At 36.5% G+C, this 15,099-nt stretch overlaps 1 protein-coding gene across 1 annotated transcript in view; it reads right to left on the bottom strand.

Moving 5' to 3' along the window:
- The window catches only part of QSER1 (glutamine and serine rich 1), a 75,486-nt gene that overhangs the window by 41,646 nt on the left and 18,741 nt on the right, over positions 1 to 15,099 (bottom strand). The window contains 2 exon segments of the mRNA XM_045557748.1: positions 2,071 to 2,232; positions 2,627 to 2,739. Of these exon segments, the coding sequence (XP_045413704.1) occupies positions 2,071 to 2,167 (97 nt within the window). The 5' untranslated portion in view covers positions 2,168 to 2,232; positions 2,627 to 2,739.

Below are 15,099 nucleotides of genomic sequence, written 5' to 3'. Positions count from 1 at the left end.
ATAGGACTATAGTTAGGAACTACCATTTTCCACTATATACACCTTTTTACTGTTTAAATGCTTTATATAATACTATAAAAATAAAAAACATCTAGTGGCACTGGAAAGAATAAATAGCACTTGGAAATGTTTAAAATAATACAGTCACAGAAACTAGAATGGACTTTTGGGAAAATCTAGTTTAACCCCTCACGCTAGCAATCGGGAAACTGGGGTCCAAGGAGGTAACGTGACTTGCTCAGTGTCAGGTAGCACTCATGAAACTCCAATCAACTTACTCTACTGCTCCTTACCAGGTATCTCTTCTTGTTCCACTTGTGTGTGTTGCGGGAAGTGGGGGTTAAAACATAAAAAGTAGACAGCAATAAAGAATTTAACTAAATGTAAAGTTACAAATGAATAATTAATTCTATTATAATGATTATTCTGAAGCAAGAACATGTTTTATGTCACATGTATCAAATCATATCTAAAGAACAAAAATTTTTTTTTTTTTTTTTTTTGAGACAGAGTCTCACTCTGTTGCCTAGGCTAGAGTGCCGTGGCATCAGCCTAGCTCACAGCAACCTCAAACTCCTGGGCTCAAGCAATCCTCCTGCCTTAGCCTCCCCAGCAGCTGAGACTACAGGCACGCACCACCATGCCCGGCTAATTTTTTCTGTTTTCAGTTGTTTGGCTAATTTCTTTCTGTTTTTAGTAGAGACGGGGTCTCACTCTTGCTCAGGCTGGTCTCGAACTCCTGAGCTCAAGCAATTCTCCTGCTTTGGCCTCCCAGAGTGCTAGGATTACAGGTGTGAGCCACCGCGCCCGGTCTTCAATTCTTAATATTAAGTTTCAGGACTAATAAACTGATAGAAAGTCTAACTAAATATATGAAAGATAAAATTGTTTCAGGAAGTAAAAAAGGAAGCTATGTTTTTAATATTATTTTATTTCACACTAAAGCATTAATTATTCCCTTAGAAGCAGAAAAAAATGTTGCTAAGGCATATCGAGAAGCTCTATTAACAGAATTTAGGTCAAAATGGTAAAATACTATTTCCTATAGCTAATTCTTTCAAATATCTTCTTAAGTATGCTACATTTCTTCTTTAAGACAAAACTAAAAAAAAAAAAAAAAAAAAACCTTTGTATTGCAAAAAAACCCAGAAATATATGCAAATAATTTTTGAGGAGAAACTGTTGAAAGGTGAAATAAGAAAAATGAAATAGGTTGGGCATAGTGGCTCACACCTGAAATCTCAGCATTTTAGGAGACCAAGGTGGGAGGATTGCTTGAGCCCAGGGGTTCAAGACCAGACTGGGCAAAAGCAAAACCCTGAGGCTCCATCTCTACAAAAAAATTAAAAAGTAAAGAATTAGCTGGGGGTGGTGGTACAGGCCTATAGTCCCAGCTATTCAGGAGGCTGAGGCAGGAGGATCACTTGAGCCCAGGAGTTTGAGGTTGCAGTGACCTATGATGATGCCACTGCACTCTAGCACCAGCAATAGACCCTGTCTTAAAAAAAAAAAAGAAAAGAAAAAGAAAAAGAAAAGTGAAATAATGGAAAAGCACATTATAGACATTGTAATTATTTCTGGAAAATGGGTACAATATAATAATAGCAAGCTGTAATGGCTTTTATTACTCATTTAATCTATTCAGTTAAGGATAACTTTATGTAACACTAATGATAAAATGAGTCCCAAGATTATTTTTTACTATACCAACTACCCAGCCTAAAGTCACTAAAATAAATGAAATTTAATCTTTGCTTTTCTCAGGTAGACAAAAAACTACTTAAAATGTCAGTATAAATTTTACATTAGGGTTTATCTTTAATAATTATCTACCCTCCCAATGCCAACTTATTAGTTTTCATCAGAGTGCTAAAACTGAATTCCTGCCAATAACAATTTCTTAAATTTTATACACCTTAAAGCTGTTAAAAAAATTCTAGGTTTTAAAGTTCCTGGAAAATCAATAATTAACAATCACTCAGCCATATTACCATAATAACAAGGCCATAAAAAGTATATTTTTGATCAGTATTTTTATAGGACTTAAAAATTCTGAAAACAAAGAATCACCTGTCTGCCAGGATGGAGCCCTGAATTGTGGTAAAAAAATAGTTCCTGAAGAAGCAGCCTGGGCAGTTCGGGATTCAACAGCAGAGAGAAAATTCATCACTGAAGATTCTTTAGTGTTAGCGCTGGCGCTGTTCACACTAGTATCAAATATTCCAGAAAGACCTACATTTGAAGATAAAATATACCCCAAAGTAAAAATATATACTTATATAAAATTATATTCTTGACTCTATTTTATAAAGGAATTTCTGAAAAACGAGGCCAAAAAATTCTACAGCCTTAAATGGTTTTATTTTGAAATAGCAAATAAATATCAATTTCACCAAACGTATTTATAATTTAAAACCTCCAAAGAATTATGAAGCTCTCTTACTTATTAATTATATAGATATTCCCTATTAGTAAACATCAAGGCTTTTAATCTCATTTTCATTTTAACATTTCCCACAGCATAATTATGTCCTACACATTCATAACCCAACATGTGAAAATTAATTTTTCTTCTCATTCACTAAATGTACCCAGACTTGTAGTATATACACAAGAGAATTGTTACCAGTAGGTTGAGGTGTGGGAGCATATCCAGGAAGCTGATGAGAGGCTGCAAAAGTCTGTCTCTGAAGAAGATCTGTTTCAGAGTGTGAGGGATGTCCTTCTTCATAGCTTAAACTAGAGGATATTAAAAATCAATGACTAAAAATATGCAACTCAAACTACATGATCAAAGAACAACTATCAAAAGTAGTAGCAACCTTTGGCCAAATTCCTGACCTCAGTAGATCAGTAGATCAAACACAATCTGATGATACTGTCACAATGGGGAAAATACACTGAAGATATACTAGGAAAAAAATGATACATATTTTATTTCCCTTAATTTAACTTTACCTCCAACAGAATCTTTTTACTAGCAGAGGTAACATGGTACAGTGGAAACAGTATTATCCTGTAAAACAGGCGAGCTGAATTCATCACCCAAGCTTTACTTCTGGCTTACAGTAAAATTTAAAATAAATGACTCAGTTACTGTTGGACTAATTTTCTCATCTGTATGAAAAGGGAACCAGACAAAATAATTTCTAAAGCCTCTCTAACATTCTGTGGAATATCAGCTAATTCAAATAAATTAATAATTAAAACTAATTCCTAATAACTCACCCAGAAATTTCAAGCTCAAACATTTGTAGAGTAGCCCAGAACAAGTATTTCCTGCCCCTGCCCCCGCCCCCGCCCCCTTTTTTGGAGACAGAGTCTCACTTAGTTGCCCAGGCTAGAGTGCAGTGGCGTCATCACAGCTCACTGCAACCTCAAACTCAAGGGATTCTCCTGCCTCACCCTCCCAAGTACCTGGGACTACAGGTATGCACCACCACGCCCAGCTTATTTTTCTATTTTTAGTAGAGACTGGGTCTCGCTGTTGCCCAGGCTGGTCTTGAACTCCTGCGCTCAAGCAATGCTCTCACTTTGGCCTCCCAGAGTGCTAGGATTCACTGTGGTTTTAATTTGCATTTTTTTTCTTTTTCCTAACCACTAGACCACACCAGGGATAATTTGCATTTCTTAATAACAATGCCGAGGATCACTGCTCATCTGCCATGCAGAAGTCTTCTTTTGCCCATTTTCATTGGACTGTTTGTTTTCCATTACTGAGTTTTGGGAGTTGCTTTTATATTCTGGAATCAAGTTCTTGGCCAGATATATTTTGCAAATATTTTCTTCCAGCTCGTGGCTTTCATTCTTATAATATTATCTTTAGAAGAAAAGTTCTTAATTTTGATCAATTTTTCATTTATTAATTGTACTTTCAGTGTTGTAGCTAAGATATCTTTGCCTAATGCAAGATCTCAGAGATCTTCTCTTGTGTTTTTCTTGTAAGTTTTATACTGCTGACTTTTCCATTTAGGTCTTTGATCCATTTGGAGTTAATTTTTTATACATAGTGTGAAGTAAGGGTTTGAATTCATTTTTCAAAACATTTGAATATGCAATTGTCTCAGCACTATATGGTGAAAAGATTATTCTTTTTTTCCAATTTTTTAAAATTTTTAAAAATAAATCGGGACAAGGCCTCGCTCCGTTGCCCAGGCTAGAGTCCAGTGGCACTTAGGCTCAAGCGATCCTCCTGCCTCAGCCACTTGAGTAGCTGGGACTACAGGTGTGTGCCACATGCCCAGCTGAAAAGACTATTCTTTACCTGTTGAATTGCTTTGGTACCTCTGTCAAAAATCAACTAACCATATAATTGGGGTTCTATTTTATGACTATTCTGTTACATTAACCAATATGTCTGTTCATAACACACAATCTTGGTAACTGTAGCTTCATATTAAGTCTTGAATTTAGTAATGCAAATCTTCCAACTTTGTTCTTTTTTAAAATTGTTTTGGCTATGGTAGGTTTCTACATACATTTTAGAGTCAGTTTGTCAATTTCTACACAAAAATTGCATTTAATCTATACATCAATTTGGGGAAAACTAACATTTAAAAAATATTGAATCTTCTAATCCGTGAGTATGGTATATTTATTTGTTTCAGGTTTTTAATTGCTCTCAGCAATCTTTTACAGTGTTTAGTATACAATTCTTACATATATTTTGTTAAACTTATCCCTAAGTATCTCACTTTTATTTTGTTCTAAATGTTTTTGTAAAAATAACAGCTTTGAAATACAATTCATATACCATAAAGGTTACCCTTTTAAAGTGTGCTAATCGGTGATTTTTAGAATATTCTGAGTTGTGCAACTATTACCACAATTTAATTTTAGAATATTTTATCATCCCCAAAATAAACATGTACCCATGAGAAGTAAGTTCTTATTACCCCCCACCCAGCCACTGGCAATCACTAATCTATTTTCTGTCTCTCTGGATTTATCCATTCAAAATATTTCATAAACATGAATCATATTACATGTGGCCTTTTGTGACTGGCTTCTTTAACTTAATGTGTTTTCAAGGTTCATCCATATTACAACATGAACATATCTGTACCTCATTCCCTTGTAGAGCTGAATATATTTTACTGTATGGAAATACCACATTTTGTTTGTTCATCAGTTGATGGACATTTGGGTTATTTCTACTTTTTGGGTATTATGACTAATGATGCTATGAACATTCATGTACAAGTAATTGTGGTGTTTTTATTTGTTCTGGGTATATATATACCCAGGAATGGAATTGCTGGGTCATATGATAACCCCTTATTTAATATTTTGAGGAATGGCCAGTTTTCCAAAATGGCTGTACTACTTTACATTCCCACCAGCAAAGTTTAAGTGTTAAAATTTCTCAATATTTTCACCAATACTTCTTATTGTTAGTATTTTTTATTGTACATAACAGATATCCTCGTAGGTAAAGTGGTATCTCACTGTGGTTTTTGATTTGCACTTAACCAATGATGACTAATAATGTTGAACATCTTTGCATGTGCTTATAGACCACTTGTCAATGGTCAAATATCTATTCAGACATTTTGCCCATGTTTTAATTGGGTTGCCTTTTTACTATTGAAGTGTGAGAGTTCTTTAAATATGCTAGATACAAGTCCCTGATAAATATGATTTTTAAACATTGTTTTCCATTCTGTGGGTCATCTTTTCAGTTTCTTGATGGTATCATTTGCAGAATAAAAGTTTTTAATTTTGATGAAGTCCAACTTATTTTTTTCCTTTGTCATTCATGCTTTTAATGGCACATCTAAGAAATCACTATGTAGGCCAGGTGCAGTGGCTCATGCCTGTACTCTTAGCACTTGGGGAGGCAAAGGGAGGAGGACTGTTTGAAGCCAGGAGTTCAAAACAAGCCTGAATAACATAGTGAGACACTGTTTCTACAAAAAATAGAAAAATTAACCAGATAGGCCGGGCGCGGTGGCTCACGCCTGTAATCCTAGCCCTCTGGGAGGCCGAGGCGGGTGGATCGCTCCAGGTCAGGAGTTCGAGACCAGCCTGAGTGAGACCCCGTCTCTACTAAAAATAGAAATAAATTATCTGGCCAACTAAAAATATATATAGAAAAAATTAGCCGGGCATGGTGGCTCATGCCTGTAGTCCCAGCTACTCGGGAGGCTGAGGCAGTAGGATCGCTTAAGCCCAGGAGTTTGAGGTTGCTGTGAGCTAGGCTGACGCCACGGCACTCACTCTAGCCCGGGCAACAAAGTGAGACTCTGTCTCAAAAAAAAAAAAAAAAAAAAAAAAAAAAAGAAAAATTAACCAGGCATGGTAGCATACACCTGTACTACTTAGGAGGCTGAGGCAGGAAGATCACTTGAGCCCAGGAGATTGAGGTTGCAGTGAGCTATGATGATATCACTGCACTCCAGCCCAGACAACAGAGTGAGATCCTGTCTCAAAAAAGAAAAAAAAAAAAGAAAGAAAGAAAGAAAAGAAAAGAAAAAAAACAGAAAATCACTACCTAATGCAAAGTCATGAAGATTTAAGCCTAAGTTTTCTCTAAGAGCTTTTTTAGCTTTAGCTTTTACATTTAGGCCCACTGATCCATTTTGAGTTAACTTGACTGTGAGGTAGGAATCCAAATTCATTCTTTTGCCACTCATTTAAGTATAATTTGAAATGCCCAACTGTTATTTTCAAAATACTCATACCATTTTATCTGCTTTTCAAATATCATAGCAATCACTCTCTATATTAAAATAATCTACACAAATATATGTCCTTACTCTGGCTGACAGAGCCTAGAAACAATGATAGATACCCTAGCAGCAAAAAGTATATCTAGTGCCCAGATCTTGGTTTCTAATACTATTCTCTAAGACAAAGGAACAAAGGCTCCTTGGAGAAATGGCTGATTATAATACTGGGGCAGAAAATATACAAGATGAGCCTGAAGTATCTTACAGTGCCATAAAGTAAGATAGTGGTAGAAGAAAGAAAGGAAGGAGGAGAGAGAAAGAAAGAGGGAAAAATATTCTCTATTTATGTTAAAGGAACACAAGCTAATTGAAAAAGGTCCTAAGGACCACAGCTGGAACATTTTAAGCAACAGAACAGTAGTACTGGATTATAACCTAAAGTATAAATATCCATGAGTCTGTACTGATATTAATTAAATGACTGAACAAATAAATAAATAGAAGGAAAGAGACAAATCTCCCTTAAAGAATTCCAAGTAACTTAGATGTCAATTCTCTACCCTCGAGGAGGGGGAACCATAACTCCCCACTCCTTACATTTGGCCTGTACAGAGTGACGTCCTTCCAAAGAGTATAATATTGAAAGGGGTAAAAAAGAGTAACTTTACAGTGTAGAAACCTGACAAATAATACCTCAACCAGGGGATAAAGGTCATTATTAACGATGATAAATCATGTTGACAGTATGTACCCTTAATATGATGTGATGAAAATGACACTTTGCTTCTATGGTCTCCCTCCCAAAAACCCATAATACCAGTCTAATCATGAGGAAAAACATCAAGCAAATTCCAAAAGAAGGGCATCCTACAAAATACCTAACCATTACTCCTCAAATCTGTAAAGGTCATCAAAGACAAAGTAAGCCTGAGAAACTGTCACAGATAAGAGGAAACAAGATAAATAAATGTAATGTGGTTTCCCTGGAGAGACAGAAAAAGATGTTAAGTAAGAACTATGGAAATCTGAATAAACTATCAACTTTAGTTAATAATAATGTGTCAATATTGGTTTATTAATTGTAAGAAATGTAGAGAAAACTGGGAAGAGGGTATACAGGAACTATCTTCTCGATTTTTGTATAAATCTACAACAGTTCTCAAAAATAAAGTCTACTTTAAAAAACTCACAATGTAAGCCATGCTAAACAAAACTTCCAAAGAGTGAGAATAATGATCAATCTAATTTATCAATATCAGGGGAGTTTTGGGGGTGGGTGGGTGGTGTTCCTTATAAATCTATGCTAACTCCAATCATTTAATAGGCAAGAAATTATCATATCTCTTAACTGGACTCCTAGCTTCTGCTCTTGCCCCTCCTGCCCTTCATCCTCAGCCTGAGTCATTCTCTTAAAAACTAAAGTCAAATCATGAAACCCCTCTGCTCAGGCCTTTCCAATGGCTTCCCATCTCACAAGTAAAAGCCAAAGTTCTTACAATGATCCTCAATACACTAAGTAATCCAGTTGCTGCCCTCTTATGCTTCTGATTTTATCTCCTATTTTTTACTCTAGCCACACAGGTCTCCTGGCTCATCCCTCAAATTCACAAAGCTGGTTCACTTCATTTCCCTTTAGGTCTCTGCTTAAACTTCGCCTCAGAGAAGACTTCCCTGACTAGCCCAAAAAGAATAACAGCCTTACTCTATCCTCTCTCTCTCCACTTTCCCTAACCCTCTTCTTTATTTTTCTCCACGAATTAATAAACACACAACATATTATATATTTACTATATATGGTATGCTAGCTTGCTTATTATCCACTAAAATGCAAACTCCATGAGGACAGGGTCTTCGCTTTATTCACTGTTACATCCCCAGCACCCAGAATAGTATGTGGCACACAGTATGTACTCATAAATAACTAAAACTCATTTTCACTTTCAGAAGAGAAAACTTGAGCTCAGTTATCTCTCAAACACCATACTGAGTGCGTACTTGATTGGCATGCATCATGCTAAGTACTGGAGATTCAAAAATGAAAGATTAAGCCAGCAGTTCAGTGTATGCTAATTAAAAATTGAATAATCCAGGCAGGGTGCAGTGGCTTGCGCCTGTAATCCTAGCACTCTGGGAGGCTGAGGCAGGAGGATGGCTTGAGGTCAGGAGTTCGAGACCAGCCTGAGCAAGAGCGAGACCCTGTTTCTACTAAAAATAGAAAGAAATTATCTGGACAACTAAAAATATACATAGAAAAAAATAGCCAGGCATGGTGGCATACACCTGTAGTCCCAGCTACTCGGGAGGCTGAGGCAGGAGGACTGCTTGAGCCCAGAAGTTTGAGGTTGCTGTGAGCTAGGCTGATGCCACGGCACTCTAGCGTGGGCAACAGAACCAGACTCTGTCTCAAAACAAACAAACAAACAAAAAAACCAAAACTGAATAATCCGAGGTTTTTATTGTTAGACATTATATGAGGATTTTCAATATAAGCTGAGACCTACATGAGCCATCATCCAATGGCTTTAATTACTGAAGCCCAAATTAAGAGAGTTTCACACCATTAGTCACAAAGCAAGCGATATCCTCTCCACAATTATATAAAATACAGGGGTTTTGGCAACTTAATATAAGTACAATGGGATGAAGATTACATGTGATATAAAATTAGCTTTGAATGAAGCAATAGCAGTTCCCTGAATTAACAAAACCAATTAAAATCTCATAACTTCCTTAAAAAGTTAAACATAGTTATGATATGGTCCAGCAATTCCATTCCTAGGTATATATCCAAGGGAATGGAAACCTGTGTCCACGTAAAAACTTGTACATGAATGTTCCCAGCAGCAGTATTCATAACTGTCAAAGGTGGAAATAATCCAAATGTGCAACAACTGATAACGGATAAATAAAATGTGATATAGTCATACAATGGAATGTTATCCAGCCATTAAGAGGCATGAAATACTGATACATTCTACAACATGGATGAACTCAGAAAATATGCTAAGTGAAAGAGGTCAAACACAAAAATACACAAATAATTCCATTTAAAGTCATGCCCTACATACCAATGTTTCAGTCAATGACAGACCACATATACAAGGGACTTATTTTTTTAATTTTTTTAATTTCAGCATATTATAGGGGTACAAATGTTTAGATTATGTATATTGCCCTTGCCCCACACAGGGGACTCATAATACCATACTTTTACTGTACCTTTGCTATGTTTAGATATGTTTAAATAAACAAATACTTACCATAGTGCTATAATTACCTACAGTATTCGGTACAGTAACATGCTGTACCATTTAGCCTAGGTGTGTAGTAGGCTATACCACCTAGGTTTGTGTAAGTATGTTCAAAGAAATCACCTAATGATGCCTTTCTCAGAATATTTCTCCTTCGTTAAGTAATGCATGACTGTATATAAAATATTCTGAATAAGCAAATCGACAGAGACAGAAAGATTATTGTGCTTGCCAGGGACTGGGGACAGGGGAAAATGAAAGAGACTGCTAATGGGTATGTGTTTCTTTATGGAGTGATGAAAATGCTTTAAAATTAGATAATGGGGATGGCTGCACAACTTTGTGAATATTCTAAAAACTACTGAATTGTATGCTTCAATTATATGGTATATGAATTATATCAATAAAAATTTTAGTCATCCAACCTTAGTGATCATTGGTAATTTTTATGAACTGTGCAACATTATCAAACAAGCAGGTGGTTTATAGATAAGCCTTGCTGTCGTGCACGCATTTAATCTCTTATGGTTGGCTCATCTCTACATACCATATAATGATTTTTTTAAATACATATGTAGTATCTTTATGGCTTTAAAACTAATTTCAGAAGGTAATAACCTTCTTCTCTTGTAATAACCTGATGGCCACTGGTTTGTTGAGGCTAAGGATCTACTGTGGCCCACCATAGCCCTTCCTAGCTCCCAAACCCTGGAGGGGTGGTAGGGAGAGAAACAGTGGGCTTTTACCATCCTTCTACATACTCTAAATATTACCCAAGCTAGAAAAGATGTCCTAGAAAAGATGAATGAGCCAGGGGATTCATCTCAATCTTCTTATTCTCAACCCAGCATAAAACTTAAATCTTCCATTTTTTCCCCACACACTCATGAGTGGAGGATGGACTCAATCTTGAGGATAAGGAAGGTCAGAATTTTGCAACGGTAAGTATCATCTTCCTTCAGTTGTCACTTAAATAAAAACAAAATGAACTTTTCCTCAAAAATCAAAGCAAACTAAAAAAGATTACTCAGTTACCACTCTCTACCTTGTTACTTTAAGTATGAACATTTTTTTAGTCAATTTCACTATAACAAAGAAGATTAAGTTTTAGGTACATTAGAATGCCGAGGCAAAAATCTCATCAAGGCCAGGCACAATGGCTCAAGACTGTAATCCTAGCACTCTGGAAGGCTGAGGCAGGAGGATCACTTGAATCTAGGAGTTCAAAACCAGCCAGCAACATAGCCAGATTCCACCTCTACAAAAAGTAATAATAATAATAATAAAAATAGCCAGGCATGGTGGTGTGCGCCTGTAGTCCCAGCTACTTGGGAGGCTAGGGCAGGCAGATCACTTGAGCCTAGCTGAGTTGCAGTGAACCACAATGAAGCCACTACACTCTAGCCCAGACTACAGAGCAAGACTCCGTCTCCAAACAAAACAAAACAAAACAAAACAAAAAAACAAGCAAAAAAACCTCATCTAAAATGGCAATTCATACAGTAAATGTGGTATATGATCATAAGAAAAATGCTTTTCAATACATTAAGAATATGCTATCTTGTTTATATCCAAATATTAATAACATATAAACCTATTCCTTGGGGTAGCCTATGTCTCTAATGCTTAAGAAATAAAACACATTCCAAGTTTAAAAATCAATTAGCAAAAGTTCCATGAAATATGTTAAGTCCCAGGTAAACAAGCCAGTACTTGCACACAAGTAATAAGTAATTAAGCACTGAACGAATGATTTTGCCTCAAGTCGTCATATCACTTTCTTTTCTTGGTGTTAAAGAATTTGGCCACTAAAAACTAGAATAAAAACAGTATTCTCTTTAAGCTTTGAAAATATTGTTTTAGATATATCAACTTTTCAAAGTTGAGAAAGACAAAAACCCTGGATTGGAATTTGGGAGCCTCAAATTCCAGTCTCAATTCTGTAAATAAATGCTACAAGACTTTGAGCAAAGCACGTAATCTTGTACAGGACTAGCTGTCCTATTTATAAAGCTTAATGTTCTTTGTGGTTCTAATATTCAGAGTTAAGATAAATATTTTTACTTCATCTATCATACAGTAAGCTGTGTAAAAGCACAGACTCTACAAAATAGGCTACAGGACTCAAATCTAGTTCTGTACAAAGTCTGTGACTTGAGGCTAACTACATAGTCTAAGTCTCAGTTTCTGCATCAGTAAAACATGGGTAATAGTAACACCTACCTTCATCAGGTTGTTGAGAGTGAATGATAAAGCATATGTGGTAGACAACATCTAGAACAGTACTGCATTTGGCACACAAAGAATGCTCAGTCAATGCTATTATTATTACACCTAAAGGTGAGGTCTGCATTTATACAATTGACATTTACTGACTGCCCAGTGTTATGCCAGGCAGAAATAAAAAGGCAAAAATAAATAAACACAACACAGTATGGGAAGACTTTCTCTAGGAAATGACAGCTGAGTTTCCAAAGGAACAGGAGAAATTATCCAAGGAAAGAAAAAGAAAAGAAGGTTCCAAGAAGATAAAATGGCATATACAAAGATCTAGAAATAAAAATACAACAGCACATTAGGCCAGGTGCAGTGGCTCACTCCTGTAATCCCAGCACTGTGGGAGGCCTAGGCAGGAGGATTGCTTGATGCCAGAAGTTCAAGACCAGCCTGGGCAACATAAAAATTTTAAAAATTAGCCGGGCATGGTGGTACACACCCACAGCCCTAGCTACTTGGGAAGCTAAGGCAGGAGGATCACTTAAGCCCACCAGTTTGAGCTATGATGATGCCATTTTGCTTTTAGCCCAGGCAACAGAGCAAGACCCTGTCTCAAGGGAAAAAAAAAAAAAAAGAAATTATAAGGGCAAAACAGTGGCAATAGTTACATGTTTGAGAACTCTGAAAAAATACAATTGAGAAGACTTGGCCAACAATGATTGCGGGGGAAGATGGAGGAATCATGAATGGTGAACTACTCACAAAAGCTGAACAAATCTGGAAGGGTTTAATTTTGGATGCATTGAGTTTAAGATGTTACTAAGTGATACTGTGAGAAATATCAAAAGAGAGCTAACGAACATTTCTATGTAAGACTAAGAAGAGAAATCCAAGCTGGAAGTAAAAAACTGGGAACCATTACATATTGGGTGTTCTTTGAAGTCACTGAAGTGGGTGAAAATGCCCAAGAGGTGTGTTACGTGAAAAGTGGGTTGAAGAAAGAAATTATGGGGACACCACTTTGCACATATGACTTATGATATTAACTTCCCCCTCTCAAAGATGTTGTCTAGAGTTTAAAATTCCTTGAAACTGAACTAAAGTGTGACATTTCCCGCTTTCGCTTAAGATATCACGAAAGAAAGTACATGAGTAAAACTATTGCAGGTATCAACTCTACTATCTTAACAAAATGAAGTATCATTTATAACTTGGTACCTTTTTTTTTTTTTTTTGGAGACAGGGTCTTGCTTTGTCACCCAGGCTGCCACATAGTGGCACAATCATAGCTCACTGTAACCTCGAACTCCTGGGCTAAAACAATCAACTAACTGGTCTCAGCCTCCACAGTAGCTGGGACTGTAGATGAATGCCACCATGCCTAGATAATTTATTTTTTATTTTTGTATAGATGAGGTCTCACTATGTTGCCTCAAACTCCTGGTCTCAAGTGATCCTCCAGCCTCAGCCTCCAAAAGCACTGGGATTACAGGAGTAAACTACCACATCCAGCCCATAACTTGGTACTTTTAGAGTCAATTACCTGAAATGCAGATTTAAGGGACAGATGGAGGAAGAGGAAACCAAAAAAGAGAATTAGAAAGCTTAATTAAAAGCATGAGAGGAAAATCCACAGTGGTATCTCCAAAAATCAAAGGATTCTAAGTTTCAGGAAAGGAGCACTAAAATACTACAGTGAGATCAGACATGAAGAGAAATTGTTTGAGGAAACAGTAATCATAAATCAAGAATGTAATGCACATATTATATATATGTTACCTATATAATTACTACGTTATAATATCTTCTGCCCCACCCACTAGGGCTAGGAAGTTCTGTAGAGCAGAAGGCTAGGATCAAAATAGAAAAGGCCAACTGGACGAAGAAAGCAGTTATAATAATGGCATGAGGGAGGGGTGGGAAACAAGGGAAGAAACTGTATGTAAATCATAATTTAGATCTGTATTTAAAATGCCCTTTTTGACTTTTACTCTAGCTTTGATCTTAAAATTTTTGTTTAAAATCTCTTATTATAATGTGCCCATTTCAGCACGCTCAACATTTTTTTCAAGGGAAAACGTGAACTCCAGTCTGTATATATTTATTGAGTGTATACACATAAAAGGTACTAGTGTAAGACAAACACATGATACATGATAAAGTTCCTGCCATCATGACCTATGTAACAGTGGGGGATTAAACAACATATAAAACATACAAGTGTCTAGTTTATAAAATAAAATAAAACAAATCTATAGGCAGAAGAGGGTAAATTCATTTCTTTTTTTTTTTTTCTTTTCAGAGGCAGAGTCTCACTCTGTTGCCCAGGCTGGTGTACAGTGGTATGATCTTAGCTCAATGCAGCCTTGAACTCCTGGGCTCAAGTGATCCTCCCACCTCAGCCTTCTGAGTAGTTGAGACTACAGGCACATGCCAACATGCCTTGCTAATGTTGCCCAGACTGGTCTCGAACTCCTGGTCTCAAGCGATCCTCCTGCCTTGGCCTCCCAAAATGCTGGGATTACAGGTGTGAGCCACCATGCCCATCCAAATTCATGTCTTTATTCAACAAATATTAAACATTATATGTGAGGAAATAAACAAGGTACTGGGGATACAACAGTTTTTTTAAAAAAAAAAAAAAAGGCAGATGAGTGCCTTCAAAGAGCTCAGAGTTTAGTTATGAGGTAGGGTTACAAATAAAAGGAAACAAAGTAATAAAATATTAATAATTACAAACTCTATCAAATGAATGAAGAAAAAAAGAAATACAAAAGAATATGGGGAAAGAGGACACAATGATCAGCAAAAGCCTGCACTAAACATAGAGAAGCTAAAAGCCTAACACGCTTAGCATATACTGAGGGAAAGGTGAGTGGTAGAAGACCCACAGAGAGGCAGTAAAAAGGGGTCAGACATGAAAAGCCTGGTGGGCAAAAGGAATCTAGATTTCATCCCAA

Source organism: Lemur catta, chromosome 7 (genome assembly GCF_020740605.2).
Source record: "Lemur catta isolate mLemCat1 chromosome 7, mLemCat1.pri, whole genome shotgun sequence".
Taxonomy (NCBI): domain Eukaryota; kingdom Metazoa; phylum Chordata; class Mammalia; order Primates; family Lemuridae; genus Lemur; species Lemur catta.
Note: the sequence above shows the minus strand (reverse complement) of the source record. Positions and strands in the feature narration are given on the sequence as shown.